A 27,554-nucleotide genomic window follows, 5' to 3' on the forward strand; every position below is an offset into this window, starting at 1 on the left:
TTTTTTTATTTTTTTATTTTTTGCCTTGGTGAATGGTTTTGGCTTGCCTGATGATGTTTAACTGGGGCGGTCCGGGATATGGAGCCGGGTGCAGCAGTTTTTTTTTTTTCTGTTGGGGATGGGGCATGACGACGGGGGAATGTACAGCATGTAGCTTGTTTACGCGTATTTTGGATTTCAGCGGGAATTTGGGATTGGATGATGGGGTTTTGAGGTTTTGGGGGATGATTCGGCGTGCCGAGGTTTGTTTTGAGTGAAATGAGTTGAGTGAATGTGAATGTGAATGTGATGACGATGATGAGAATGGATAGGCTATTCGTCGCGGGTGCTGGGCAGGTTTGTGTTACGGGGTACGGGCCGGAGATGGGATGAGATGACAGGTTGCTTGCGTGGAGTTTTTGGCGATGCGAATGTTGGTTTAACGTGGAAGTGTACGCACGTGTGTTGTTGTTCGAAATGATGCATACCTTACATGGTGATGTTGAACGAATCCCCGAGTGAAGGTGTACGAATTACGGGCTGTTTATAGACCACGGGCTGTATCTTGCAAGTTGCGCGTTGACGGTGAAGCTGTAAGCCATCACCAGCAAGTGACATACACTGCATCATCAGCACCAGCACCAGCACCAGCACAGATTCAAGGCCTCAAGCTCAAGTCACTTCACATGAAAGAACCAATTCCCACATCGTTCAATCCATCCAAAACATGGACCGGACACGAATCTTCATCCGCCTCTCCGTTTTGAAACAAAAAAAACATCGAACTCCCCTTCGTCAAAGGTACGTACAGCAGAGTCAGTCCCCGAGAATTCCAGTCTAGCCGAAAGCAGCAACGCCCCAGAAGGAAAAAAAAAGTTGTTGGGGAAAAGAAGCCTGCGAAAAAAAGGTTGAGTGGCGCTCTCTACCGCCGGCTTCTGATTGGCCAGTCTTTCAAGGGGTGGCGTTTTTTTGGGGTGGGGGAAGGCCGGGGGGGGCGTGTGCGAAGGGGGGGATTGTGTACTTTGTTTTACCTGCATCATCATCTTTCGTTTGGTGTTTGTTGCTCTGTGATGGATATGTACTATCATTGACAATGTCAGGCCAGATAGGGCTGTGTATCTGCCGATTCCACCGAGAGAAACTGTCTTGGTTGACGACGACTGTTGAGCGTTTGAACTGCCTAGAAGCGAGATGATGGGCTGATGCTTCCTTCGCTTCTTCCCTTCCCTCTCCCCCAACTGTTTCAAAAACAGCGTCTTCCAAATCGCTGCACGCAGTTTCGCAATGCATGACTTACAGAAACAGCCAGCAGGGCCAACGTATAGTATAGGTTACTCGTAGCCGGTACCTGTGCTCCCGGGCCCCAGCGCAGGGAATCTGGCCCCCGGGGGCGCGTACCGGTAACATGTTTTGCACTCCCAACACTCGTTAAAAAAAAGCAAGATCCAACAAAAATCCGGGTTCGGCAGAGCGGAGAGGTACCCTCGCGGACTGAGTGACTTCCTTCTGTCCGCTGTTCGCCGGGGTAGATTTGAGTACCGTTTGCCGTTCGGGTACAGAGGGTAACAAACACCAAGCTTCAGTCAGATTCGAGTTGTTTGCCTGCGATTCTCCTCGTTTTCTCTCTCTCTCTCTCGCCATTCCAATTCTCCACCGAGCGGCAAAAAGAAAGAAACGTTTTTCAGTCTCCGAACAATCGGGATTCCCTTGATTTTGCCTCTGCAAGACTGATCCCTTCTGCTTATGCCTTAGCCCTTTTCCTCTTCCCTCTTGAGCCACTTCGAAAGGATTCGGGATTTTCAGGCTCTCGATTGTCTGATCTGGGCTGATCCGGAGCCTCCACTTGGCGGAATCCGATACTTAGACCAGGCCATCGCTTGCTGTCCTGATTGCACGCCCTCCTCCATCTCAAGCTGCAGAGAATCCACAGGCACCGAACCGTCTGTTTTCCCTCTTCTTGTTCCTCTCGTTTCCTCTTCTGGCTCCTCTCACACACCCTCGCTTCACACCCTCCCCCCCCTCCGCTTTGATAGCTGGTCCCCTGTCCTCCCTTCCTCCGGGGGAGAATCTCTTTATTAGAAAACAGCCTCCTCCTCCTCCTCCTCTCATCTTCTTGTCCTCCTCCCCTCCTCGTCCCTCATACCCCCTCCAGCCTCTTCCTCCTTCTCTCATCCCCCTCAACTCTCCCTCAGTCTATTTCGACATTGACGGGGAACTCAAGGAGAGAACAGAAGCACAACCCATCGCCAACCATGTCGGAGCCTTCAGCCTCGGCCGCAAAGGCCCAGGCCTCGGCCTTCCCAGACGGCACGACCGACTACGTGCCTCTGCGGTCCAGCTCCTCCAAGTACGACGCCAAGAAGGTGCACATCGCCGACACGCCCATCACCTGGGGCAACTGGTACAAGCACGTCAACTGGCTCAATACCATCTTCATCGTCTTCATCCCCCTCGTCGGCTTCATCTCCGCCTACTGGGTCCCCCTCAAGCTGTCGACGGCCATCTTCTCCGTCATCTACTACTTTAACACGGGCCTGGGCATCACAGCTGGTGAGTGACTTGTCTCTTCTCGATTTCCTGATGCGAACAAGAACACGCACTTACATGCATCACCAGGGTACCACCGTCTCTGGGCTCACTCCTCCTACAAGGCCACGCTCCCCCTCCGAATCTACCTCGCCGCCGTGGGAGCGGGCGCCGTCGAGGGCTCCATCCGCTGGTGGTCCAGGGGCCACCGCTCGCACCACCGATACACCGACACCGACAAGGACCCCTACTCGGTCCGCAAGGGCCTGCTGTACTCGCACATGGGCTGGATGGTGATGAAGCAGAACCCCAAGCGCATCGGCCGCTGCGACATCAGCGACCTCAACGAGGACGCCATCGTCGTCTGGCAGCACCGCCACTACCTCAAGTGCGTCATCTTCATGGGCCTCGTCTTCCCCACCGTCTTCTGCGGCCTCCTCTTCGACGACTGGCTGGGCGGCTTCGTCTACGCCGGCATCCTGCGCATCTGCTTCGTCCAGCAGGCCACCTTCTGCGTCAACTCCCTCGCCCACTGGCTCGGCGACCAGCCCTTTGACGACCGCAACTCCCCCCGCGACCACGTCATCACCGCGCTCGTCACCCTCGGCGAGGGCTACCACAACTTCCACCACGAGTTCCCCTCGGACTACCGAAACGCCATTGAGTGGTGGCAGTACGACCCGACCAAGTGGATGATCGCCTTCTGGAAGCTCACCGGCCTGGCCTACGACCTCAAGCAGTTCCGCGCCAACGAGATCGAAAAGGGCCGCGTCCAGCAGCTGCAGAAGAAGCTCGACCAGAAGCGCGCCACCCTCGACTGGGGCACCCCGCTCGAGCAGCTGCCCGTCGTCGACTGGGACGACTTCGTCGCCGACTCCAAGAACGGAAAGGCCCTCGTCGCCATTGCCGGCGTCATCCACGACGTCGGCGACTTTATCCGCGACCACCCCGGCGGCAAGGCCCTCATCTCGTCCGCCATTGGCAAGGACGCCACGGCCATCTTCAACGGCGGCGTCTACAACCACTCCAACGCGGCCCACAACCTGCTGTCCACGATGCGCGTCGGCGTCCTGCGCGGCGGCTGCGAGGTCGAGATCTGGAAGCGCGCCCAGTTCGAGAACAAGGACGTGACGTACATCAACGACTCTGCCGGCCAGCGCATCGTGCGCGCGGGCTCCCAGGTGACCAAGGTTGCCCAGCCCGTTGCCAGTGCCGATGCTGCTTGAGTCTTCTTGTATGAGACGAGGTGGGAAAAAAAAAGCATGTGAAGAGGAGAAATCAAGGGTTGTGGGGTCACATCACGGCAGCCAATTGGTAGCCTGGTGATCCCGGCCTTTGTCTTTTTTTGTCTTTCTCTTGAGATGCGGAACAGAACAGAAAATCATGAATTGGCGTTTCGAGGGGATCTTTTTTTTCAAGGGGGCCTTGCTGGATTGGAGAGGCTGGGTCAATAGGGCGTTTTTTACTTTTTCTTTTCCTTTCTTTACAAGCAGTATGAATGAAGAAGATTAGAGCATCATTCCGCACTCTTTGTTCAAAACTCAATGAGAGCAAACACTCAATGCACATATACACATATATTTACCTTGGAAACATTCGTGCCGTTGCTTGACTTGAGAGAGTGAAGTGACATGAGATAAACTAGATATATTGACACTGACAGATATGTACATGTTGAATACAGTTGTCCCACTCGCCTTGCTCATCACACAGTATTGAAAAAACCATCTTGAAGTCCTTAATAAAATCATTCATAGTCCCCAATCAAACAATTCCAAAACTCCATCAACTCCATCCCATCCACCACAGCTACAAAACACCCAAATCATTGACAAACTCTCCTCCCAAGCGCATCAAGGCGCCGCCATCCTCGTCTTCATCATGACCAACTCCGAGCTCTTAGCCCACCTCCCGTCCGGCGTCTGCCGATAACACAGCAGCCGCCCGTCATCGCCCGTGCTCCCCAGTATCTGCCCGTCGTCGTCGAATCCCACGCGCCACACCGGCGTGCGGTGGCTGTCGAGCCGCGAGACCTCGTGCGCCGTGTGCCGGATCTGGCCCGGCTGGCCGGTCCACGCGCGCTCGCCGACGTTGCTCGATTTCGCGAGGCTGGCGCTCAGTGTTGAGGAGGGGTGGTGGTGGTGGTGGTGGGTGCTGTTGCCGACGCCGTAGGCGTTTGTGCTGCCGGCGCTGTTATTGTTGTTGGTGGCATTGTTGTTACTTGAGCCGGGCGTGTCGTCTTCTTTCGATCCTCCTCCTCCTCCTCCTCCCACGTCTCTCTGCTGCGCCCGGCTCAGCAAATGCGTCGCGGACCAAGACCGGCCATCGCTCTCCGAAAAGGGGGTATCGATCCGAAACACCCGCGCGTATCCGTCCTGGCACGCCGTGGCAATCATGTCATACCCCCTGATGTTGCCCGGCGCCCACGCAACGTCCCTCACCAACCCCCTATGCCCCGAGATCTCCACCGCGAGATAAAACTCCTTCTGCAGCGTGTTGGCACCGAAATTGCTCGCCGCAATCTCCCTCGTGCGGTACACCTTGACGGACCCCATGGCGGCGACGACGAGCCCCAGCGCGTCCGTCGGCACGCCCGCCCGCAGCGCGGCGTAGCACGGCTCGGGATTCGGGTCGAAGCGCACCTTGAAGGCGACCTCGTCGCCGCGGCTCGGCTTGGCGCACACGCTGAACTCGTCGATGGACGCGTACTCGGCCAGGTTCTCGGGCTGGTCGTTTTCGTACACGGTCAGCCGGCCGTCGGTGGCCAGCAGCGCGAGGTACGTCTGCCGCGTCTCCTCGCAGTGCTTCATGGAGAAGGAGCGGTAGGGCGCGCGGGCGGAGCGCGTGTCGAAGGCCGGGCGGCCGTTGACGGAGCGCGCGGCGCAGAAGCGGCGGCCGGGCGCCGCGGACGGGTTCTCGGCCCAGAGGCGGAACCAGCCTTCGATGCCGAGGGAGGCGATGAGGTTGGGGTAGATTGTGGACGGGAGCCATTGGAGCTGCGTCAAGGCGAGTTAGTCGGCATACGACATGGTGATGGATGATTGTAGATGGAGAGATGGACGTGCCTCGACGACCTCCCCCCCATGCGCGCTCCACGTATCGCACAGCCTCCACGTCCCGTCGCGATGCCGGTTAAACACCCGGATCTTGCCGTCCACGGACCCCGTCGCGCAGCGGTCGCCGTAGGCGTTGAAGGCAATGGCCTGCACCAGGTCGCGGTGGCCGTGCTGCAGGTTGAGGTCAAACGACCTGTTTTCGTCGTCGGTCGGCGACTGCGGCAGCGAGCTCATCGTGTGTGCAATGTATCTCTCTCTCTCTCTCTCTCTCTTTCTGTCTCTGCGTTCGGGTGCGTGTGTGTGTATGTCTTCGTTTTCTATTTCACCCCCCTGCGCTCTTCCGGTCTGAGATTCGAGGTTGGGTTGAGAAGTGGTGGTGAAGCGGCGGGGTGCTTGGAGGGAGGTTGATGTCTGTGTCTGTGGAGCAATTGGTGAGTGGGATAAAGTCAATGAATCTCAATTGCGCTCCAGAGTCCAAGGTATAATTTGCCGTCGTGTCAACAACTGTCTTCTATCCGTTAGATAGGTATCACCAGATCGAGATGAGATCAAGTCAAAGTTTCATGTGAAGTGATGAAGCCAAAACAGCAAGAGCATGAGCTGAGCTAAGCTAAACCTCAAGCCAACTTAAGCTCCTTCTCCCTCCAACGTTGGTGGGGCTCAACCGAAAGCGTACAGTATGTACGCACCTCCTCTCAACGGACTACAGCTGTGGCGCAAATTCCGTGGCTGTGATTCTGTTCCCGCTCAGCCACAAGAAAAGACGAGAAAAATTCACCGAAAGCTTCATTATGCTCATTCCGAGCCCTGTCTCAACATCCCTCACCATGGGAAGTGGATCACCACTTCAACCGGTTCCATGGTCTAACGGTTATGACTGCGGATTCTGATTCCGCCAGCGAGGGTTCGACTCCCTCTGGAACCTTTTTTTGGACAACACTTCCTTTTTGTACGAAGTAAGCTGCATCAATCCGAGAATTGCACGCATTGGTCCAGAGTGTAGAGGGGAACATGTATTGAATACTTCAAGTCACAGAGCTTTTCTTTTCCTTGCTCCCCTAAGCCCAATTTTGAAAGGGCAGAGAACATGTGGTCATGATGCAACCGTCATAGCTCAAAGAGACGAGAGTATGTTTCAGTAGAAAAGGGAATTCCTCGTCTTACCCCCGAACCTATTGACCAATCAACCAATATAGTCCTTTCCATCTCAATAGCCCACCAAACTCCCAAAACCCAGCAAATGCAAAAGATAGCAGTGAAGAGACTCCAAGTTCGCTGCCCATGTCTAAAAGCTCGCAGAACCAAACTCTTTGCGCAACGGGGAACCCATTCGCTTCTCGAGTTGTTCGCCAGTTGCGCCGTGAGGCCGTCTCCCGAGCAGACGAGCCCCCATATACATGATAATCGAGAAGGGGTATATACTTGGATGCTAGAATGCCAAGCTGAGAGGAAAAGAGCCTTCAGTCGTCAGAGTCTGTCAAGTATGCTGTTGCTCCAGACGGCGGCCGGTGCGCGAGCTTCATCAGATGAGGCGTCGTAGGGACGGGCGTCCCCGCATCGGGTGTCGTTGCAACTGGCACCTCGACAATGGGCTTCCTCAGATCATACAGCTGCTGCCTCAGCTGTGGCCCGTCCCACAAGTCCTCTCGCCACGGCCAGCTCTTCATCATGCCAAACAGCTTCTCGCTCATCGAACGCGTGTAACAGTTGGTCGCGGCAATGTAGAGCGTGGTGATGACCCCAAAGTCCACATTGAACCACGGCGACCCTCCCGCCAGCGTCGCCAAAAGGGCTTGCTTGATCGCCTCTGCAATCGAAGCCACTTCCTTGAATTTGCTCTCGTCCTCGTCGGGAGGCGTATATGCCATGCCCAGGGGCAGAGGCATGGCGTCGAGCGCAATCGACGCAGCGCGGTGCCGCAGCAGACAGCCCATGTGCTTTAAAAAGTCACGCGGAGCTGGCGCCCGCTCCATGTCCCCGTAAATGCTGTTTGACTTGTTTAGCAGCTCTCGGATGTGATAGCACCGTTGATGCAGCACGTCAACCTGGAACCGAGCAGCCCCGTGATCCCAAGCGGTGTCGTCGCCCTTGTACTGTCTGCACATCCAGCTAAACGCATTGACATCTTGGAAGAAGTCGTCAACCGCCTCTTGCAGCTTCTCCAGAGAGTCAAACTCTTTGGGTCCTCCGGCGTTGCTTTTCCTCGTCTCGTAGGCTTGGAGGGACAAGGACGGTGGTGAGTTGGTCCTCATGAATGCTGCCGACCCCTCCCACCGGCGAAGCAGCTTCGCCATGTAGACCGCCCTGGCGTGGGAATTGTCATGGTCGTGGCTGAATATCTCCGGATGGCGAAATACGTCCTGGACCTCGTCGGGAAGATTCGACATCAGCCGGATGCCGTTGGCAAGGTGCATCATGGCGGTCGGCCAGTTTCCCCGCAGGATCTCAATGTAGAAGAACGAGACACAGCAGATCATGATGATTCCATAGCGCTTCCTCATCGGCAGCCTGTTGAGCTCTTCGGCCATCCTGTTCAGCGACAGGTTGTACTGCCGGATGATGTAGCGCTCGCTGTTGGTCGGCGGGCCGAGGACGGTGGTGTTTGACCCAGCCAGCCTAAAGTCGTGATAGGCTGAGCTGAGGGCGACAATGGCGTGCCTCACGGCTTTCGAGGTGAAACAGTACTCTGGTACGACATGACCCCAGAAGAAGGTGTTGTGGATGTGCGTGATGCCCACCAGATCCTCTGCAAGGGGGAGAAACTGGCGAATGTACTGGCTCTCCACCACATCGCCGCTGAAGTTGGTCACCAATGGCCGCAGCTGTGTGAGAGATGACGCCGATGAGTGGATTGAGGAAGAGGACGAAAGCTGCTGAGAGAATCCCGGCTTTCTCGTTGCTTTCGGCTTCGTGGTAGCTTGATAGCCATCGCACGTTCGGCCCGTTGAGATGCATCTCTGGCATGCCGGCTTCTGCTCGTCGCACTTTATCCTTCTGATTCTGCAATGAAGAGTCAGCATTCACAAGGTCGAAAAATGAGACGGAATAAGCCAAAAGATCCGTCTTCAATTTCTCTTTTCGGGGTAGGCGGATCAAGCTCACTTGCTGTTTCACTGTGTCAGTCGCAAAGCTTCCATATACGTTGCCAACATATGAGGCGCAATGTGAGGGGCGCTCAGCATCGCAGGCGAGGTTGCACAACATACCAAGTTACACAGCCCGTCCGAACCTTGGGCTTGCCGGCCCGCCTTCGCTTTTCCTTGGCCGGATGTGCTTCCGACTCCTGCGGCGGCGTTATGGGTGTGACAATGACAGGAGCCGTCGCAGAGGGTTCTGAAGACGCCATGATAGATGCATTGGCTGAAGATACGAGGTGCGTCGCGGCCCCAAATTATAGATCCCACCCCCCAAATCGATATAATGTGGGAAACGGCAAATGGACAGTTTTAAACACGGCAGTGACGATTCAGCGGGGAGACACTAACGCACTGCAAAGGATATGTGCTGAGGTGCGAGGAGGTCGACGCAAGGTAAGGGGAAGAAGAGACAGGGCCCGCCGGGATTGGGAGCTCGATTGTTGCTTTTGCCAAAGCTCGGGATATCCCAGATAGCGAGCTGTTGTACGGTTGTTTCCTCTCGCGTTCCAGTCCAGATGCCGCCCGGTAATACAGAGCACGTGTTGGTCAGGACCAGAACGGTGGGAAGCAAAGAAGAACAGCCAGCGCCGTTGAATGTTGGATGCTGACGAGCAATCCAAGCAGTCGAGTGGGTTGTCCAACTGGTTTCGAATGCTTCAAAAGCCCACTCCCTGTCGCCCGCTGCTCGCTCTTCGCGCTCAAGTAGAAACTGTCTAGGGACTTGATGACCCGCGGGCCGGAATGCGGAGCCTGGCCACACTAAGCAGAATGAGAAACTGGGAGTAGGGTGATGGAAACTGAACCAGGGCACAAGTGCAAGTATTACCTTCCAAGGTTGTACTTTGCAGGCGTCCCGAGTTCCCAACTTAAGTCTTACAACTTGCAACGAGCAAGGATAGCCGTCTATTTTTCTATCGAGTTACCCTTCGGCTCGTCACGGAGGCACGTCGCCACTCCAACGCCGAAAGGAGGGAGAGAACAGAGCCGGAGCGAATAAGACGGGTCGAGTCGTGCGCCGCTGAGGCTTTGGCTTTTTGGCTTTGGCCGTCGGCACTAGCCAGAGACAAAGACCTGGGGCGTCGAATGGAGTCGCTTGTTGGGGTCCATTAGGCTGGGTGGGTGGCCTTTGATCTCATCACCATCGGTTCTCGCTGGGCTTAGGGCCGCGGAGGACTGCAACATCAGCCCGGACGGGTTGCGAGTATCTGTACACGGACAGGCACGTCTGCAGCCAGCAAGATTAGCTCGAGCAGCAGTTGTGGCACAGCGCCAACGGCTCGCTTTGCCGTGGTTTCCCCTGCAGCAGCTAGCAGTTGAAGTCCTAATAATGCTTGCTTGGAGCACTTGTTACCGTGCCTTGGTAGTATAGTATGCAACCTCCCTGCTGCTTGGCTGCGTGTATTTTGCAGTCCGACTGTCCTTGGGCCATGGCAGCGGTACATCTCGGGCCCCTCTCTGCCCTGTCATGCCACGAGATGCCGGTAAAAAGGGGGGGACGGACCGGAGCTCGGGGCAGCAGGCGGTAGCTGTGGCTTGATCTGCCTATCAAACCAAACACGATGGTGTCTTTGGCCAAGAGTCGATGAGGTTGAAGAAGATGAATAGGGAGGCAAAAAGAAAAGAAAGGCCGCTAATATGGAAGGTTGAGGCACGGCAGGAAGCGTCTTGGCACCTGCCGTGATGTGTGAAAGGTACTGCAGCGTAGGTACTCGGTACGGCTCACCGTCTCGAAAGGGGAAGATTCCATCCTCCAAATCATTCGGTGATGGTGCTTACGGACGATGTATTGCCTACAGGAGCACTGCTTTGAAGGAGGAGTACCTTACCTTTTGGATGGTGGTCAGTACCGCAGCTGCAGGTATCGCCAGCCCACCGGGGAGGGCAAACAGTACCTGCAAATAAGCCGCCCCCATGTCTCCTCCATTCCAGCGAGTTGAGGTAGCGCAGCCGACCGATTTCTCGGGACCCTCACGAGCCACAAAGTGGGTTTCTGCCGAGTTGATCCAGTCCAGGCGAAAGGCGAGAGCGAGCGAGACAAAATAATCTCATCTCATCGCCGACCTCCAATTATCTCGGAGCACTGGCTCGATGGATATCCGGATTTCCGCAGCTTACTCGGCTTTAGCCTTCGAGCTGAAAGTCTCCATCCTTGCTGATTTGCCTTCCCGGTGGCTCGAATCAAATTCAAGGTAGATCAATCATATCATGGGGAATTATCCGTCACGTCGGTTGTCCTCCTGGGCTCAAGTGGCTTAGCCGAGCTCATCAAGGACAAGACGAGGTAGATTGAGACTCCCGAGCCGTTCTCGGTAGAGTATACATGTACTGTAGGTAACATGGATCACTGCCCAACGATCCTAGCAGGGAGATGTGATAGGTCTCGAAGCCCAAGGCAGGTGTACGTAATTTACAAGGAGACTCAACTCCCGGAGCATGGGTTCATGGCACTAAAAAAAAAAAAACGAGACAAGCAAGAGAGACCAGAAAGAGGATAAGGTCTCAGACAAGAGACGCACACACAAAGCATCAAGTTTGGCCTTTCTTCACCCCGTCAATCGTCCAGTTATCTGGGTGCAATGGATTCGTCTGCTTGGCCCCAGATCTAGCCGGTCTTTCCAGAGACTTGACAGTACGCTACTTGCGTTGCGCCTCGGAAAGGCCAGCCGTGACTCGAGCAACCATCATTGAGCAAAATGACGATATTGGCGGCTAGCAATGACTACAATACAGTATCTTACACGAACTGCATGCGCAAGTAGCTTGGGCTGTAGTTGTAGTTGCTTCGACTTCTTGCGGTAATTCGTATATTGAGGCACAACAGGAGCTTGAAATATAATCTTGGGCTTAGGGTGAATGCTGCAATTGGCAAGTGTTTGCGAGTCAACCCTGGAAATGCGCAGCTCTCATCCGAAGGAGCCCAAGTTCGGCAGATACATGCAGACGGGTCTATTACGAGTGCTGCTAGCAGTAATATCTCTCTGTGGTTGTAGCGCATCACGATGCTCTCTAGGGAGGGAATAGTGCTGCGGCCCAGTGTGCGTTTCAAGCAGGCAATATCACACCGAATCCTACTCCAATGCTATGCACCTCCCTGCAGTTCGTGTATGTATGTATCTGTACTCATCCTGCGTTAGCTAAGGAGCTCAATCCAGGAATCCTTGCAGCTGTCGAAGCATGCAGTGACAGCTCAAAGCAGCCGCAGACGATAAGCAAGCAAACTAGCCCACCCTCCTCTTCGATCCTCCCCCATCTCCATCATCCCAAGGTCGGCGAGTCCAACGCTGTCCGTTATTGCCTCTGGCCTCGTAAGGCTGAACAGCCGCCCGTCATTTCCCTCAGAACTAGCAGACCAATCACCTGGTATCAGTGGGAGAGAAGGACAACCGTTGTTGAAGCTTTGCGACTAGACGTCCTAGTGCTTAGGCATTATTGAAAAGGGCTGCTTGTTCGGTCCCGAGCTGGCCTGCGTGGGTGGACGGCCAATGAGGGCTTTCTTGTGGCATCTCAGCCCTAAAGGTGCTGAAAACCCGATTCAGAGTTTTAGGATTCTCTGTCATTTGTGACGAGGACAACTGGTGAACTGGCTAGTAAGGGGGATGCCGTGTAAAAGGAGTAAGGGAAGAATTGGTCAGCGGAGGCGGGATTGTCAAAGCGCCGCGTCACGGTAATCAGACGAAGGGTCTCAGATACAGCAGGAATCCATTGAAGCTTCAGATTGACAGACAACTTGGGCACATTAGAAAATGGCAGAAAGAGTCTGAATGGCTTCACGGACTATCGAGTAATATTTTAGGATCGCTACAAGTCAGACTGGCGTGACACATGCTCTCAACACGGGCAGCATCCAACGCCCTGTATGTAAGAGACCTTTGCCAGATGAAGAAACAACCTGCATTTAACGGACTCCGTTTCGATTACTTATCAGCCGCCCTTCTTCAAAGGAGAATTTGCCGTCGGAGTAAGAACTGCTCGGTAATAAGCGGGAGCTACTGTCCTGCGCCAGCATCTCTTGACTTGACTTCGTATCAAACCCTTCTTCTGGTCGTCTGAATGGATTACCAAGTCCAGTGTCATCCTTTCCATGTAGTCGTAGAGACAAAGGTTTGTTGAAGTTGAAGCGAGCGACTTGTGAAGGTTCTTATTCTACGGAGCCTTTTATAAGCTTGTAAGCTGACCCTTGGGATCGTCTGATGGCAGAGTAGCCAATGGTCTTTGCAAGCTTTTACTAATACCCCAGGTCAAGGCCAATGCAGAGCTCGAGATACTGATTCCGAGACTTGATGATGATTTAGTGCCATATCCCAACAAAGTCCCTCGCATTGCATCTCCAGCGGAGATCGGCAAGATTTCACTATGTGACCACGCGAGCCGCTGCCGGTACATGTGCAATACATCATGCTTCAGGCATAAAGCGCGCGGTAGAGAGTACTCGCAAGTACTCGCCGGCGACAGCTCTGGTGGGTCGCCCAACATCCAAAGTTTCTCGCCTCAACGACATTCCGAATCCGCGATACTTTCTGCTTCCGCCCCCTCGTCCTTCGGTCCTTTCTGCCTGTGGCCTGTCATCGTTCCACCAGCGACTCCATCGCCATCACACTCTCGGAGAGAAACGAAAGCAGCCAATTGAAGCTCGGCAGAAACACGCGGCTCCTCAGCAAAGCGGCTCCGCGCCATGAGCCTTCTCGCGAACCCGCTCGCGACGCCCTCGCAGCTCTACCACCGCGCTTCTTCCTCGTCGCTGCCGCGGGAGCTGGACGAGGCCGTCTTTGTCGCGACGCAGTGCCTGACTCAGGCCGCTGGCCGGCTGCTGCAGCTGCCGCAGTCGGTGACGGCGCAGGCCAATGTCTTGCTGGCGCGGTTCTGGCTGACGGAGTCGCCAATGGCTCATGAATTCAGCGTGGGTGGACATGGACACTTTCGCACCCAAAACGGGAGAGTCAAGACGGCTAACATCTTGCCACGCATCATCAATACAGGACGTGTCAGCCGCCGCCATCTACCTCGTCGCGAAACTGGGACCGCTGCCTCGCTCGCCGCGTGACGTGTCGAATGTCTACGCCTACCTGTCGTCTCCCGACTCGGCCCTCTTCTCGACAGGCGAGCTGCTAAAGGACGACCCACGATCATACTACCAGACCGAAGCCGACTACTATGCCTTTCAGCAGCGGATGCTGGGCCTGGAGGCTCGCATCCTCCACTCGCTAGGCTTTGAAACCCACGTCGCTCTTCCACACTCGCTAGCCATCACCTACCTCCAGACACTCGACTTCCTATCACAGCCACGAACTACAGTCTCCCTACGGACGATGCAATACCTCAACACCGCTCTGCTGTCGCCCCAGATGCTCTACATCACGCACCAGCCTCACGCGCTCGCCACGGCAGCGATATACAATGCGGCGCGCGATCTGGGGGCCAAGATGCCGGAGCACGAGTGGTGGGAGATCTTTGACGTTGATCGCGAAGAGCTCGGGTTCCTGGTGGTCGCCTTGCGCAGCCTTGAAGGGTGGGTGCAGAAGCTCAAGGACGAGTTCCCGAGCTTTGGCAGCAAGATGCTCAAAAGGAGCATGGTCGAGGAGGAGTTGGCCAAGAGAGGGCTGCAGGTCGGCAACGGGCATCAGGCGCCCGTGGATGCAGAGGATGAAGTCATGCGAATGATGGATAGTCGGTAACGCAGCCACCCTACGATATACCACGACGCATAGTACGAATTCGCCTTGGTTAACCCGCACACATCATACGGGTAAACTGCTGCCTGGATGGAGATGGGACGGCTTGGGAAATCAACTTTAAGAAATTGGCGCAAGTCCGGTGGAAACGGCCAATTGGCTCCGGCTGCCAAAGACTATTGATTTCGCCATTCGGAGTTGCATCATGGCATGAAGAGAGCGACGAAGGAGGACGCTCAGATACCACCTTTTTTTTTTCTTCCCAGCCCCCATGAGGCGTCGCTGGGCTAACGACGAAGACGGTTTGAGCACTCTCGAGGGCGGACTGGACCGACCGAGAACGCCTTGGCTTAGGTCCTCCCTCGAGAAGATTGCTTCGAATCCTTCGTGGAGCTTGGGAGCAGTGCCGTGATGTTTAGCAACACTGGGTGGCAAGAAGCGCTCCAGAATCCAAGGGTCCTTTTTTTCGGCAACAGGCGGCCGTATAGTGATCGCGTGGAGGGAGTATGCCTTTCCCACCGCCTATTCACTACCCTGAATAACGGCTGCAGTTATCATACCCACCATCAAGATTCTGGCGGCGGATGAGAGTAAGATGACAGCTTCACTCTGTTGCCTCGAGCTAGGGTTCAAATTGCCTACTGCAATGCTTCACAAAATGAAGCACGTTCTCCCGCTAGGGGCACAGCATTGGAACCAGAGGAGCAACCACAGAAAACCACGCTTTCTGTGACAGCTAACTCTCTTGGCTGAAGCACCAAAGCAGCAATGACCAGACACCATTCCTCTTGAGGCAAGCCGTCGGCATCTTGGCTGATGAAACCACTGCCTCGTGGTTCCCAGACTTGAGAGCGGTCAAAGCAGAGGTAACCGCCTATCATTTGGGGAGTTCTTGCAAGGATATCAAGTGTCAAGAGTCTGGATCCGGGGCCCCAATGCGGGGGAGCGAAAGCGCGGAAGCAAGACTTAGTGTTGGATGGAGTTATGTTCAAGTCGTCGATGGCGGCGCCATTCAACGGGCTTTGCGGAAACCACAAAGTTATAGACGAGACAGGACATTTGTTAACTCCGGCCCGCATAATTCCATGGAAAGACACTCGTATACCATCCAGACCGTTATCATCGTGCAACGTCATTCACTGCCGTGTTACTTGTGCCGTTGGAAGCCCGCTGTATAAACTTTGCTGCATTTTGTCCTACCTTGCGAGCGATGCCCTGTGACAATGGAGCCTAGAAGCAATCTCGACATTAGCTCTCCATCCTGCTCCAACAAAGTGAAGATGGAGTTGTTGTCCGATCATTCCAGTTGTTTTCGCCAATACCTCACTCAACATCTTTGCGTCAAGTATCCGTCGGGCATCTGCCGAAGCGGCGCCACCATCTCGTTCGACATCTAGACCAATCCAATCAAACTGCCCGAGACAACAAGAAGCCGACTTATCCAGAGGCTGATGGCAGGAGGGTGTTGATGAGAGCCACTGAGATGCGAATAATGCCATTCATTGTTGGGCGGCGTGGGGGCGTGAAGTGGTTGATGGAGTGGCTTGTTGGCGTTGTGTGCCGGCAAAACTGTTGAATCCTAGGAGTCTAGAATGGAGGGGATACATATGTATGTCTTGGAAGCTGTGCTACGGAGCGTTACTTGGGAAGCTGAGCTACTGGGTTGGTTCTTGTGTGACAATTCTAGGCTTCTTTTTTTGGGGGCCGGACGACTCGAGCCATGGATCTCTTCTCCCTCCCGCTCTCCCTCCTTCCTATGTGAACGGACGTTGAACTTATTACCTTGTTCTCTTTGCAGCATGTGAACGCCAAGGCGGACACTAGATTCCGTACCTAATTTGCCGCTGCATGTAGAATGTGAAAAGAGCCACTCTGGGGCGACGTCCCGTCTAGCTTTACCTACAGGTACCTATGAAGCTCGAATTCCATTGACTGATGGCTGGCAATGGCGTGTCTGTATGTGTGTACAGCGCTTCTAGAAAGCTTCGCTGCAACGTTGAGGCGCAAAAACGTGTGTGTGGTAGCATCACGTCACACAGTTGGGGTCCTTTTTTTTTCTTTTTCGTTCTTCCTCAAAGAGTAGAGACCCCCATCACCGCCATTTCTGCATTCCTACCATCATTGAGAGCTGCATTGGCGTTGCATTGCATTGCTCAATGCCGTCTTCTTTTCTTTTCTTTTTTTTTTACCTTCACGTCTTCGCAATTTCCGGGTGTGACGGAATTCCGGATGCCCGCTTTGGCCGACCGACGGAGATGCAAGGCGTAGCATCCGTTGACCTTTTCTTCTGCAAGCCTTCGGTGAAGATGCCCTGCTTTCGGTTCAGTTGTTACAGTGCATGCGCCCTTTTCCAGCAATTCATAGCACTTGTTGGTCTGAATGTGAGCATGTCCACGTTTGCATCAATTCTGTCAAACAACGGCGAAAAAGGATGTGTGTGCATGCGTGTACATGCGAACTGTCTTCACAAACACCGAATAGGGGTGTACTGCATGTGCTTATATCGACACCATGAATCAGTCCTCCCCTTCTCCAGACCCGTCTCCATTCAACGAAGCATGGGACGCTGTTGTAATTAGTGTTACGGAGCAACCCCCAATACTCCACACATATCAAAGCCATTAGTACAACAGGACCGGATCAACAGCTGCTAGTCTCAGTTGAACATTATCAAGGAGGGAATTAAATAGCTCACCTACCTTACCTTGCTTACCTTGCCTTATCCAGCTGAAAGGGCTCTAATAATACCCCAGACCTCAAAAGACTTCATACTGTGCTTGGCTTGATACGGAAACTTTGAAAAAGGAGGCTTGAGGTTATCAGCTCTGATGAGGTTCTAGAGTTTCTTTACCTACTCGATCCGGATTTCCATCGTAGATTAGCTGTCCATCGGCCTCTTGGGGGTCACATCGGGAAACAAGAAAGCAAATCGGAAGCATTGAAAACTTACAGATTTGCTTCACAGATAGAGAGAGTTCTTAACTGACCGTGAAAGGCCGAGGCAAAAAGTCCCCGTAAGTTGGCGTGCCTCCGAAACGACGCCGTGGACCCTTGTCTTCTCAAGATACCTATGTATGTTACCGTATGCATATCCATTTGTCGCCGGCCCGAGTTTTGATCGCTGGATCTCCGTTCCCGCCTTTTTTTAATTGGATTCGGTGATTGGCCTATCACAATATCGTAGAAGCTGAAAGCTGCATGTATAAATGCATCCCCGGGTCCCCCGTTCAACCCACACTTGACCCTTCCATTCTTCTACTACCTCTTCACCTCGTCAACTACTCTCTTCTGACTAGTCACTCGACTCTCTTGAACGGAACAAGTCAAATACATCACTGGCACGCATTTTCACCGCGATACACACACTACAACAACAACACAAACACAACTTCTCAAGATGCCTTCCTCTGCTCCCCCTGCCGCTGCTGCCTCGGCTCCCGCTCCCGCCGGCTTCGGCGACAACAAGGGCATCAAGTTCCAGATCAAGACGGGCAATGCTCGTTGGGAATGCACCCTGCAGGACCGCGCTCGGTAGTACGTATAGCCCAGCCATCGATGAAGGCTCGCGATTCCAGGCTTGGCGCATAGCAGCCTCTAACACGCAAGAATAGTGAGCGCATGAAGGCCCTGCGCAGCGATTCCACCGATTCGAACTCGTCTGCGGAGTCGACCTCTTCCACCGAGTCGCATTAAAGGAAAAGAAAAAAGAGTAAAATGAAAAAGAAAAGCAAAAAAGAAGACCTGCGACAAGAGAGGCAAGAATCTGCGTGATGATTTGGAGATATACCTTCTCTAAAGTCGCCGTCAAACGACGCAAAAGGAACACGTAGACTGTCCTTACTTCGCATCTTGTTCAAACTGTACGCTGCTCCGTTTGGGCAGCAGGTGTTTTCCATGGCGGGAGTGATTTAGCGATTGGGAACAGTCTTTAGACTTGAGGAGCCGTCTTTGCAAAATCAGAATAATACCATATTGCGCGTTGCATCTTACCTAGCTTGTGTCATTGGTTAATTGTCCTTTGCATGTTGTTTTCGCTTACATGAAGGAAGGAAATCAGGTCGATAAGCAGCGCCAAGAGATTCGGAGCAGGGGAAGAAACAGCTTGCAGACGAGCTTGAGAAGAAAACGCTCAAGGCGCGGAGCATCACAGATGCGGTAGTTGGGGGGACATTTGAGTACTAGAGGTAATGAATATCGATTGTGTCGGGGTGCTCGCGTGACAAACTGCCGTCTTGTGCGATGGAAATACCCCGACAAAACGGTATCATGTCTAACACGAGTCTGACAAGCTTCCCTGGCTGTTGTTCTGTGCTGGGGCAAAGCCTGATGAATGGTTGCCGACGGGATGAGTTGGAGACTTCGGGGCAGTCCTGACTTACTGCATGCCGTCGATTGATCTTTTCTTCGCCTTTTCTCTTTTTGGACATGGATTCTTCGGTGTTCCCTTTGGGATGTTGCGCCGACGATCAGCGGAATCATATGCCGATGGAAGCCTCGTGCAGGCCAACAACTTGAACTGGCGGTTTTGTTCAGCAGAATTAGTCTTCTATATCAAATCAACCGTATATCACTTCCATACCGATCCTGATGAGCAGCGACACACTCCCAAAGCTGTAAATAATTTACGAACCCGAGTATTCGCTTCAGCAAATGGATCCGTGAACCCCGGCAAAACCCTCCATCATCGTACATGAAGCAGCAGTAGGTAGCCCGCGCCTGTTAGTACCCCTGTCCAGCACTAACAGCACAGGCCCAGCAACCCGCTGCCATACGGGTACTATTCGATGGATGGCATCTCCTCCACCTGACACATCACCATCACCACTGACAAGGTCAAGTATGGTCTTCACAATGCCAGCACTCGTCAGGCAGCAACTCCGATCGATGCGTTGTCAAGACAAGGTCAGCGGTCATGTGACGCCGTAGCATGAGCGAGGGTATCGGGTACAAGCAACAGGCTGCCCCCCAGGCCGCGCACTTGCGTTACGAATACGCCAGCAGAGCTTGAAGTGGCAAAGCTGCCCGTTCCAAGGACCACGCAATCGCTTCGCCTGCTCGCTTCTCGTGTGTGGCGGCTTTTGAGGCTGGACAATGGCTTTCTCTCTCTTGCGCTGTGGCGGCAGCTCTTCAACTCTCGCATCTCTTCTTCTCTTCCTGGAGAGAATCTGTCTACCTGCCTGAGCTGCCAAGGTAGAGCCAGCGGAAGAGCATTGCGAGTTCACAGACGGACTGTCGCTCAGTTTTGCTGCTTCTCCTCTCTCGCTTTCCTTCAATCCTTCACCTCACCTCCCCTCCCCTTCTTCTGCCATCTCCCATCTCCGGAAATAACCCTGGAACGCGCAATCGCACAGCTGCAGCGATTCGTTGGTCCGCATTGCCCAACTCAGCAGCTCAGGCTCCCCGTTGCCTTGCGTCTGTGCCTTGTCTGTGCCTTAGCCGCCCGTCCGCTGCCCCTCTCGCTCTTCGGCGGCTCTGGCCTGACCTGACCTCACCTGTTTTCTCGCTCACATACTTTACCTACCTTGCTTCTCCTCTTACACTTTACTCTGCACCTACATAAACCCGCCAAAACCGCCATCATGCCCATAGCGCATCATGTGGTCCTGGCCTCGGGCGCTGTTGTCGCCGTGTCCGTCGCAGTGGCAACCTTCATCGCCATCTACGAGTCCCCCGAGCTGCGCCAGTACGCAGACGACGTGAGACGACGCATCGCCATGGCCTTTTACTCCATCGGCGACGGCATCACGCCGCCCGCCAGGGAGCCCCGCTTCAACAGGCCCGAGGACGCCGACGGCTTCTTCGAGTCCCGCCGCGGCCTCGGTGCCGAGCCCGGCGTCGACGCTGACGACGAAACCCGTCGCCGGCAGAGAGAGGAACTGCTCTACTGGAACTCGGTGCGGCTGCAGCAGCAGCAGCAGCAGCAAAACTCGTCCGAACCGCCGCCTCGACCGGAGAAACTGCCTCGCCGCGGGTCGACCTTTGATGACTTCCTGCGGCCCGACGACACCGCTGAGCAGGGCGCATACGTCTTCAACTCTGGTGCTGACGCTAGGGACTTTGGCGGCCTTCGTCGTCGCGGAGAAGGCGCCCGAGGCTTCATGTCGCCCGCTTACTCCAACCCCTTTGCCGATGAGCACTACCTCGATGCCGATGAGATCCAGGACGCCCACATCGCCCACCAGCTCGGCCCGGAGCCCAGCGAGATGTCCGACATTTACAGCGCAACCACCCGTGACGATCATGACGAGCGAACCGACACTCTGGAGGCCGTCTCGCCCTCGCTGCTGGTTGAGGTCACTCCGCTGCCCGCCGGTTCGCAGTCGCCGCCTCCGACTCTCGAGCGAGAGCTTGCCGAGGACGAGTACATGTCTGCCGGTCAGTCCGATCGCCAGGACGTCCATGCCACCATCCAGGCCTGGGCCCAGGAATCGAGCCGTGACTTTTACTCCCCCCTCCCCGTGACTCCCGTAGCGCCCATGTCCGAGCCCGACGTCATCTCCGAAGGCGAGCTTACCCCCACCGACTCGGTGTCCCTCGTTGGATCTGGCGAGGACGTTGCCAATGATGCGCAGATCTCTGAGCGCGGCAGCAACGGACGGTACATGGACGTGATGAGCGAGAGCGAGGGCATGCTCACGCCGGCGAGCTGGTCCGAGGTGGGTAGCGTCATCAGCGACAATGAGGGCCCGATGCACGCATGAGTGTAGACGTGAATGGCCTACCTATGCATATTTGCATCGTCTTCATACACGAGACTAAATCGTGTGCCTTTTCTTACTTCTTTCGGTCGTTTCTCTATGGATTCAGGTGGATTTTAATGGGCGGCGTTGGGATCTGGCGTTTTCGGATTTCATTCACAAGTCAAGGCATGACATACTGCAGGCAGCCAGCCCTCCCATCGTTTATAGGCGTGTGTACTCTGTATATGGGTATTCTGCTCCCTTTCTTACTGTTTTTGGATATCAAGGGCCCTGATGGTGGTTGCGGCATGTTGTTGCCCGATGCATGTCCATCCTCCTGCGTCCTATTGCGCTCCCATCTATCAGCTACAAGTCAATCAAATCAAATCGGGGTTGAATCAAGGTCTCTTCATTGTACTGGTCTATCTTGCTTGTCTAATATCCAATTCACGGCCGTGTCTGTACGCTCGTGGTGCTACTATGCCAAGAGTATGCCTCTTGTCTACATGTACTTACAAGCCCTGCTGTTTCAAAGTCCTGGTGTAGTCTGCAAACAAGCTCTTGACATCCTGCGCAAAGAGCTCAGGCCAAAAGACACGCTCGTCATACCGATTCACCCGCAACTTCTCATTGATCCGCCGCACCGTCCCATTCCCAAATCGACGCTCAAGATAGTCGAGGAAATACGCCGTGTGCTGATACCCAGCGTCCCAATTATCCTTGACCTCCTGCTTCCAATGCGGCGGCGCCAACCCGCAGCGCAGGCGAACCCAGTCCGCAATCCCCTCAATCAGACCCCCCGGCGCGTTCCCCCGTCCGTTATACTGGAAGCAGTGAACGAGCTCGTGGGTCAAGACGCCGTCGATCTCGTTTGCGAGACGAGAGCGATCGATGTGCGAGATGTACGACTGCGAGAAGTGGATCTCCTTGGCGTTGCTGTCCGTGGGGGAGCCGACGGTGTAGGCGACGCCGGAGAAGTCCTCGAGGATGAGCGTCACGGAGGAGGTTGGCGGGGGGTGGGTGGACGGGTCGGAGGGGCTGTTGTAGAGGAGCCGGAGGAGGTTGTTGATGGCGCGGGGGATGGTGATGGAGGGGTTTGTGGTGGAGAGGAAGAGGGTGGTGCCCGGGTGGGTGAGGTTGGTGATGCGGAGGTTGAGGGAGGGGGATGGGAAGGCGGCGGCGGTGGAGGTGGTGGCGGTTTGGGTTTGTTCGTGAGGTTGAAGATTGTTGGCGTTGGTGGTGTTGGGGCTGGAGGAGGGAGGGAGGGACGTTGGCTTTGGGAGTTGAGTCATGGTGCTGGTTGGCGTTGTTGTTTACTTTGGTGTTCTTGTCCGGCTGTTGAAGCAGTGAATATCGTCATGTACCTAGTCAGATGAGGTTCAGTGTTCTGATGGAGTCTGACGAGGCTGATGCGAGCTTGTCGGCGGATAAGCAGTTGAGGATGAAAACGAGGCTTTATATCCCAATACAGGCAAAAGGATGGATCTCTGAGACAATGGATCACAAAGTCATTCCAGGACCTTGCGATGGAATCCAACAAGTAAAGGATGACGGAATGGAAGAACTCACATGGAAAAAAAAGAAGGAGAGCAGAGCTCACGTGGACAACTCATGGATGTCATCCTTCTTCAGCCTCACTGTTGTCTTATATCCAGCTTCTTCGGTCCGCTCTCGCGGGGCTGCAGCAACTCACGATGGCGGGGTAGGGGGGCCCCCCTAGCCTGGGCCTCTCTCTGGCCGCGTACTCGTAGGGGTCTGGGGACCCGTTCAACCGCCTAAGCCACGCTTCCAACGGGCCCTGAAGCTCTCCCGGCGGCCCCAAGTATCCGATACCTGTCGCTTTCAGGGGCGCCACACCGTTATGCCCACTGCCGACCCCCCCGGAAGTAATCACTGGACCCGCCAAATCTCATTAAAATAAGGTCCCTGCCAAGTACCGTCTACTCGGCGCCGCAGCCCCTCTCTCCCCTCCAGGGGCGTCTGCTCAACATGCTCAATCACTTCCGCACGGGCCACTAGCAAAGCTCCCGGCAAGCGCTAAGCCACACGTGGCGCACAGGCGACCGGGGCAACAGGCATGGTCACGTCACGCCGCAACAAATCCTCGCTCCTGATTTATTTTCTTTTCATTTGTTTTGGGCTGGAAATGAGCTGGACGAAAACATAGCACCAAAAACTCCCCCCACACACAGCACAACACAGTCGCCGCAACGTCAACCAAAAAACACGCGCCCGCGCACCCACGGGGATCAAGAAGCCGATTAATACAGCGCAGAAGCACGTCGAAAGGCGATAGAAGATCCAGAGGAGGAAAAAAAGGGGTACAACTTGAACGGCGACTTACATAATACTTGGATCTGCGCTGCCCCTCCAGCTCCAGATGCAATCGCCATTCCCGCGATTCCTGCGCATCGTGTGTCTGAGACCTTAGCATTTGCCGGACGAGCGACAACACGAGAGGACGAAGCAAGAAGAAGGAAACAGAAGAAAGAAAAAGCAGCACCATATCGGAGAGAGACTGCGAGTGCTTGTACAGCACTGAGACGCAAGGGCGCAACACTTGTTCCTGTGAGTATCTAGACTTTGCGCCAGGCTCTGCGGTTGGTTTGCGACAAGCCGATCAACGCCGCGAGTCACTCCCCTCCTCTCAACATCATGCGCAACCGACCGATGCTGACACGGCGCAGGTCATCCAGCACGCAGACCCGGCCTGCCACCGGCGCCATGGCCGACACCAAGCTCACCGACGACCAGGTCAACAACCTGGCGGCCGTCCTGCGCAACGACAACACCCACTTCGACGTCAAGGTCCAGTACGTAAACGCCATCAAGACGGGCATCAAGCAGCACAACATCCCCGAGACGTGCATCCCCCAGCTCTTCGATGGCCTGCGCCTCGCCTCCAGCTCCCAGCACGTCGCCTTGGCCACGGCCGGCTTCACAGCGCTCAACCACCTCTTTACGCGCATGTCGCGCCAGGAGCCCAAGCATTTGGCGAAAGAGGCCGCCCGGACGCTGCCCCTCGTCATCGAGAAGCTCGGCGACTCCAAGGACAAGCCTCGCGCGCTGGCGCTGCAGAGCCTCAACACGCTGTACACCGTCGCTCCCGCGGATGTCGAGCGCTCGATCCGAAACACGGCCATGGTCGGCAAGAACCCGAGGGCGAAGGAGGCGTCCATGCAGTGGCTTTTGGAGGTAACATATCGAATCTGTGGAGGCGCACGCTGGGCCGGCTCGGACTAATCGCTCTCTGTAGACTCATCAACAGCACGGACTGCCGTTTCGTAGCTTCGTCCCCATGCTTATGGAGCTTTTGGAGGATGCGGACGGAATGGTCCGAGATACTGCTAAGAGCACCGTTATCGAACTCTTCAAGTGAGATTCACTCAGCAGCTCCTTCGCGCTGCATACAGTCGGCTAACTCGATGCCCAGGAATGCGCCCGGTGCTGCCAAGTCCGACTTGAAGCGACAACTCAAGAACTGCAAGGTCCGACCCGCCATCGAACAGGCCATCGTCAAGGCTCTTGCGCCCACCGGCCCTCGCTCAGAGACCCCGTCAGAAGCAGCGCCCACGGTCTCCCGACCTGCCCTGTCCGCGCCCTCCTCCTTTGCCGAACGACCCGTGACCCCGATGGCCGAGACTCCAGCCGAATCCGTTGAACCGCAATACGTTAACACCCATCGCGAACTGGACGACATCATTAGGGAGATGACGCCGTATTTCGAAGGCAAGGAATCCGAGCACAACTGGATGAAGAGAGAGCAGAGCATCGTGACGCTGCGGAGATTGGTGGCCGGCAACGCCCCGGCCGACTTTCAGGACACCTTCATTGTTGGCCTCAAGTCGCTGCTGGATGGCATCATCAAGGCCGTCAACTCTCTGCGCACGAGTTTGTCAAAGGAAGGCTGCAGTCTGGTCCAAGAGATGGCCATCGCTTTCGGGCCTGCGATGGACCCGCTGGTCGAGCTGCTCATGCAGACGTTTATGAAGCTGTCTGCCAATACCAAGAAGATCAGCTCCCAGATGGCCAATACTGCCATAGACGTCATCGTCAGCAAGGTCACGTACACTCCCCGTATCATGCAGCACATCTGGGGCGCCGTCCAGGACAAGAATGTGCAGCCCCGGACATATGCGGCCGGGTGGTTGATTACCATACTGAAGAAGGAGGCTCACCACAAGAGCCACATGGAACACACGGGGGGCGTTGACTTGGTCGAGAAGTGTATCAAAAAGGCATTGGGTGACGCCAATCCCACAGTCAGGGAAAAGATGCGGGCGTGTTACTGGAGATTCTGGACCATCTGGCCGGCAAGAGCAGATGCGTAAGTCTTGTGCACTTCAGTATCAGAGGGAATTGATCTAACAATCTATCGATGACAGACTCATGGCCGACTTGGACACCACCGCCCAGAAGCTGCTGTTGAAGGACCCAAACAATCCCAACTCGGGGAAGAAGCCTGAAGCACCAGTCGCTGCCAGGCCAGCCGCAGGCTTTTCAAGGAGCACCACTGCGACCAGTAGCAAGCCAAGTCTGAGAGACGCCATGATGGCTCAGAAGAAGGCCGCGCTGGCTACGAGGAACCTACCAAGCCGACCCGGATCCGCCATGTCCTCGTTCGCCGCCGCCTCGCCTCACACTTCTAATCCGCAGCTCAGCACAGCTGCCTCGAAGCCGCTGGCTCGGCACCGAACCGAGACGAACACGGTATCCGTCAACGCAGGCGGCATGTCGGTAGCTCCCATGCGGCCAGCCAGGAGACGACCAGAGGTGGCTCGTCCCGCAACGGCCGGTCCTTACTCTGTCCGAGACCAGCGCACATCTGTCGAATCTCACAGCCCCGAGGGCGGTAAGTCTACCTCTGCGGCGTCATCGACCTCTTCAAGGCAGGGAGGCGCGACCACACCAAAGAGGCCATCCTCGAGGGCGCACCATGCATCTCACGCAAGCGAATCGAGCGTGGTTTCGCCTACTCTCGTCCGGCCGACTGGAATCCCCTCGCCGCGAGCGAGTCCAGCCAGGCTCAGGCACTCTCAAACAATGCTTCACGCTCTGAGTCCAACCAAGGCGACCGACGACCTTACGCTGGTGGTACCGACGCTTTCTAGTATACAGTCGGCTACGCCTAGACTAGAGTCGTCACGACAGCCAGACTTCAGGCGTGCCTCACCTCCTGTCTCCTCTGGAAACTCGCAGTCTCCTCGGACGCTGAAAGTATACGAGGATCCCTTCACCGACGACCAGACCACACCAGCTCGGTCACTGTCGACTGCGCCTGTTCTGGAAGAGAGGGTGCTCAACGAAGACGCTGCCAACATTCAGAGGCCGATGCTGCAGCCGCCAATGTCGGACGAGTCTGGATTTCCGGAGAAGAACGGACAAAACGCTCGACTCCTGGACAGCGGCATCAGCAAGATCAGGTCCAAGACGCTGGAAGTGCACGGCTTCCGAAAGCTGCAATCCCTGATCCGAGACCCTAGGACAGTCTTTACCGACCAGCGGTTCGAAGCCCTCCTGGTGGGCTTGTTCCAGTACCTGGAGGATCCTCTGTCCGACCTCCCCGCAGACAAGGCCCAGGACGTCAAGGCTCAGATCCTGACGACGATCAAGCTCCTCCTGAAAAAGGAGCGAAAGAACTTTCAGCCTCACGTTTCACGGGGACTCGAGGCTCTCCTGCAGACGCGCGGCGGCTACGACACCAGGGCTCACGTGGTTAGCGGCCTGGAGCTCCTGGCCGACGAGCTGGTGACGCTCAGCGACGGCTCCGAGACGGCCGTCGTGCTCACGAGGCGTCTGCAGTCGTGCAGCGACACCACCGTCGAGGGCTGCCGCACCCTCAGCATGGGGCTGCACGTGCTCAAGGAGATGCTTGACAAGCGGCCCGAGTACGTGCCGACGCACAAGGAGCTGCTGCGGCTGACGGGGCTGGCGGGCCGGTGCCTGGAGTCGACGGACTCGGGCGTGCGGATGGACGCCGTCAAGCTCTGCGTTGCGCTGCATGCGCGCGTCGGGGAGGCGGCTTTCTGGGAGGGCATGGCCGAGATCAAGGACGATCCGAAGAGCTTGATTACGTATTATATCGTCAAGAAGCAGCGTGAAAACGGCATGTTTTCATGAGCTCTTTGCTTTCGTGGACGATTTCCGGTTGCCTTTTCTTGGCGACTCCGATTCCCGGTTAACGTGACGGTATCAAGGTCTATAGGCGTCTACAGGCGTCCGGAGAACTTGATCGAGGAATGGGGGGGTCAGCGTTCTCTGATGGATTGATGATGATGCGTGGAGAGAGACGAGCTTTACTCAGGAGACGTGACTTGGAATACGTGGATGTCTGTGATGGATGGGAGTAGAAGGGAAAAAGAGAGGTTGACGTTGTGAAAAGGGGGTTGGGTTCTTCTTCTTCTTTATCCCCCCCTTTTTTTTTTTGTTCTCTTTCTTTATTTTCGTTTTCTTGTTTTACTATCATTACAGTCTTGTAAACCAAAATTTCTCTTTTTTTTTTTTTTT

The 27,554-nt window shown here is 55.2% G+C and overlaps 8 protein-coding genes across 8 annotated transcripts; 5 read left to right on the forward strand and 3 right to left on the reverse strand.

Moving 5' to 3' along the window:
* Positions 1 to 1,049: 1,049 nt before the first annotated feature.
* CCMA1212_004402 (Acyl-CoA desaturase) lies at positions 1,050 to 3,731 on the forward strand (the record flags this gene model as incomplete). The annotated part of the gene is made up of 5 exons (XM_073701708.1): positions 1,050 to 1,057; positions 1,310 to 1,457; positions 1,539 to 1,792; positions 2,201 to 2,529; positions 2,596 to 3,731. The coding sequence occupies 5 exons, from the start codon at positions 1,050 to 1,052 to the stop codon at positions 3,729 to 3,731; spliced, it is 1,875 nt and encodes a 624-aa protein (XP_073559360.1).
* A 627-nt stretch (positions 3,732 to 4,358) lies between these two features.
* Positions 4,359 to 5,795, reverse strand: CCMA1212_004403 (Nucleoporin SEH1; the record flags this gene model as incomplete). The annotated part of the gene is made up of 2 exons (XM_073701709.1): positions 4,359 to 5,501; positions 5,580 to 5,795. 2 exons carry the CDS (start codon positions 5,793 to 5,795, stop codon positions 4,359 to 4,361), a joined length of 1,359 nt encoding a protein of 452 aa, XP_073559636.1.
* Positions 5,796 to 7,021: 1,226 nt separating this feature from the next.
* Positions 7,022 to 8,581, reverse strand: CCMA1212_004405 (uncharacterized protein; the record flags this gene model as incomplete). The annotated part of the gene is made up of 1 exon (XM_073701710.1): positions 7,022 to 8,581. One exon carries the CDS (start codon positions 8,579 to 8,581, stop codon positions 7,022 to 7,024), a length of 1,560 nt encoding a protein of 519 aa, XP_073559632.1.
* A 4,789-nt stretch (positions 8,582 to 13,370) lies between these two features.
* On the forward strand, positions 13,371 to 14,370 carry CCMA1212_004406 (Cyclin-L2; the record flags this gene model as incomplete). Its single annotated transcript, XM_073701711.1, has 2 exons — positions 13,371 to 13,595; positions 13,675 to 14,370. The coding sequence occupies 2 exons, from the start codon at positions 13,371 to 13,373 to the stop codon at positions 14,368 to 14,370; spliced, it is 921 nt and encodes a 306-aa protein (XP_073559350.1).
* Positions 14,371 to 17,764: 3,394 nt separating this feature from the next.
* CCMA1212_004407 (uncharacterized protein) lies at positions 17,765 to 18,060 on the forward strand (the record flags this gene model as incomplete). Its single annotated transcript, XM_073701712.1, has 2 exons — positions 17,765 to 17,901; positions 17,979 to 18,060. 2 exons carry the CDS (start codon positions 17,765 to 17,767, stop codon positions 18,058 to 18,060), a joined length of 219 nt encoding a protein of 72 aa, XP_073559633.1.
* Positions 18,061 to 19,946: 1,886 nt separating this feature from the next.
* On the forward strand, positions 19,947 to 21,068 carry CCMA1212_004408 (uncharacterized protein; the record flags this gene model as incomplete). The annotated part of the gene is made up of 1 exon (XM_073701713.1): positions 19,947 to 21,068. One exon carries the CDS (start codon positions 19,947 to 19,949, stop codon positions 21,066 to 21,068), a length of 1,122 nt encoding a protein of 373 aa, XP_073559506.1.
* Positions 21,069 to 21,559: 491 nt separating this feature from the next.
* CCMA1212_004409 (uncharacterized protein) lies at positions 21,560 to 22,339 on the reverse strand (the record flags this gene model as incomplete). Its single annotated transcript, XM_073701714.1, has 1 exon — positions 21,560 to 22,339. One exon carries the CDS (start codon positions 22,337 to 22,339, stop codon positions 21,560 to 21,562), a length of 780 nt encoding a protein of 259 aa, XP_073559507.1.
* A 1,363-nt stretch (positions 22,340 to 23,702) lies between these two features.
* CCMA1212_004410 (Protein STU1) lies at positions 23,703 to 27,167 on the forward strand (the record flags this gene model as incomplete). The annotated part of the gene is made up of 4 exons (XM_073701715.1): positions 23,703 to 24,242; positions 24,304 to 24,422; positions 24,481 to 25,374; positions 25,433 to 27,167. The coding sequence occupies 4 exons, from the start codon at positions 23,703 to 23,705 to the stop codon at positions 27,165 to 27,167; spliced, it is 3,288 nt and encodes a 1,095-aa protein (XP_073559406.1).
* Positions 27,168 to 27,554: the final 387 nt, after the last annotated feature.

Source organism: Trichoderma ghanense, assembly GCF_004382785.1.
Source record: "Trichoderma ghanense strain CCMA-1212 chromosome Unknown scaffold_4, whole genome shotgun sequence".
In the NCBI taxonomy this organism is placed as follows: Eukaryota; Fungi; Ascomycota; class Sordariomycetes; order Hypocreales; family Hypocreaceae; genus Trichoderma; species Trichoderma ghanense.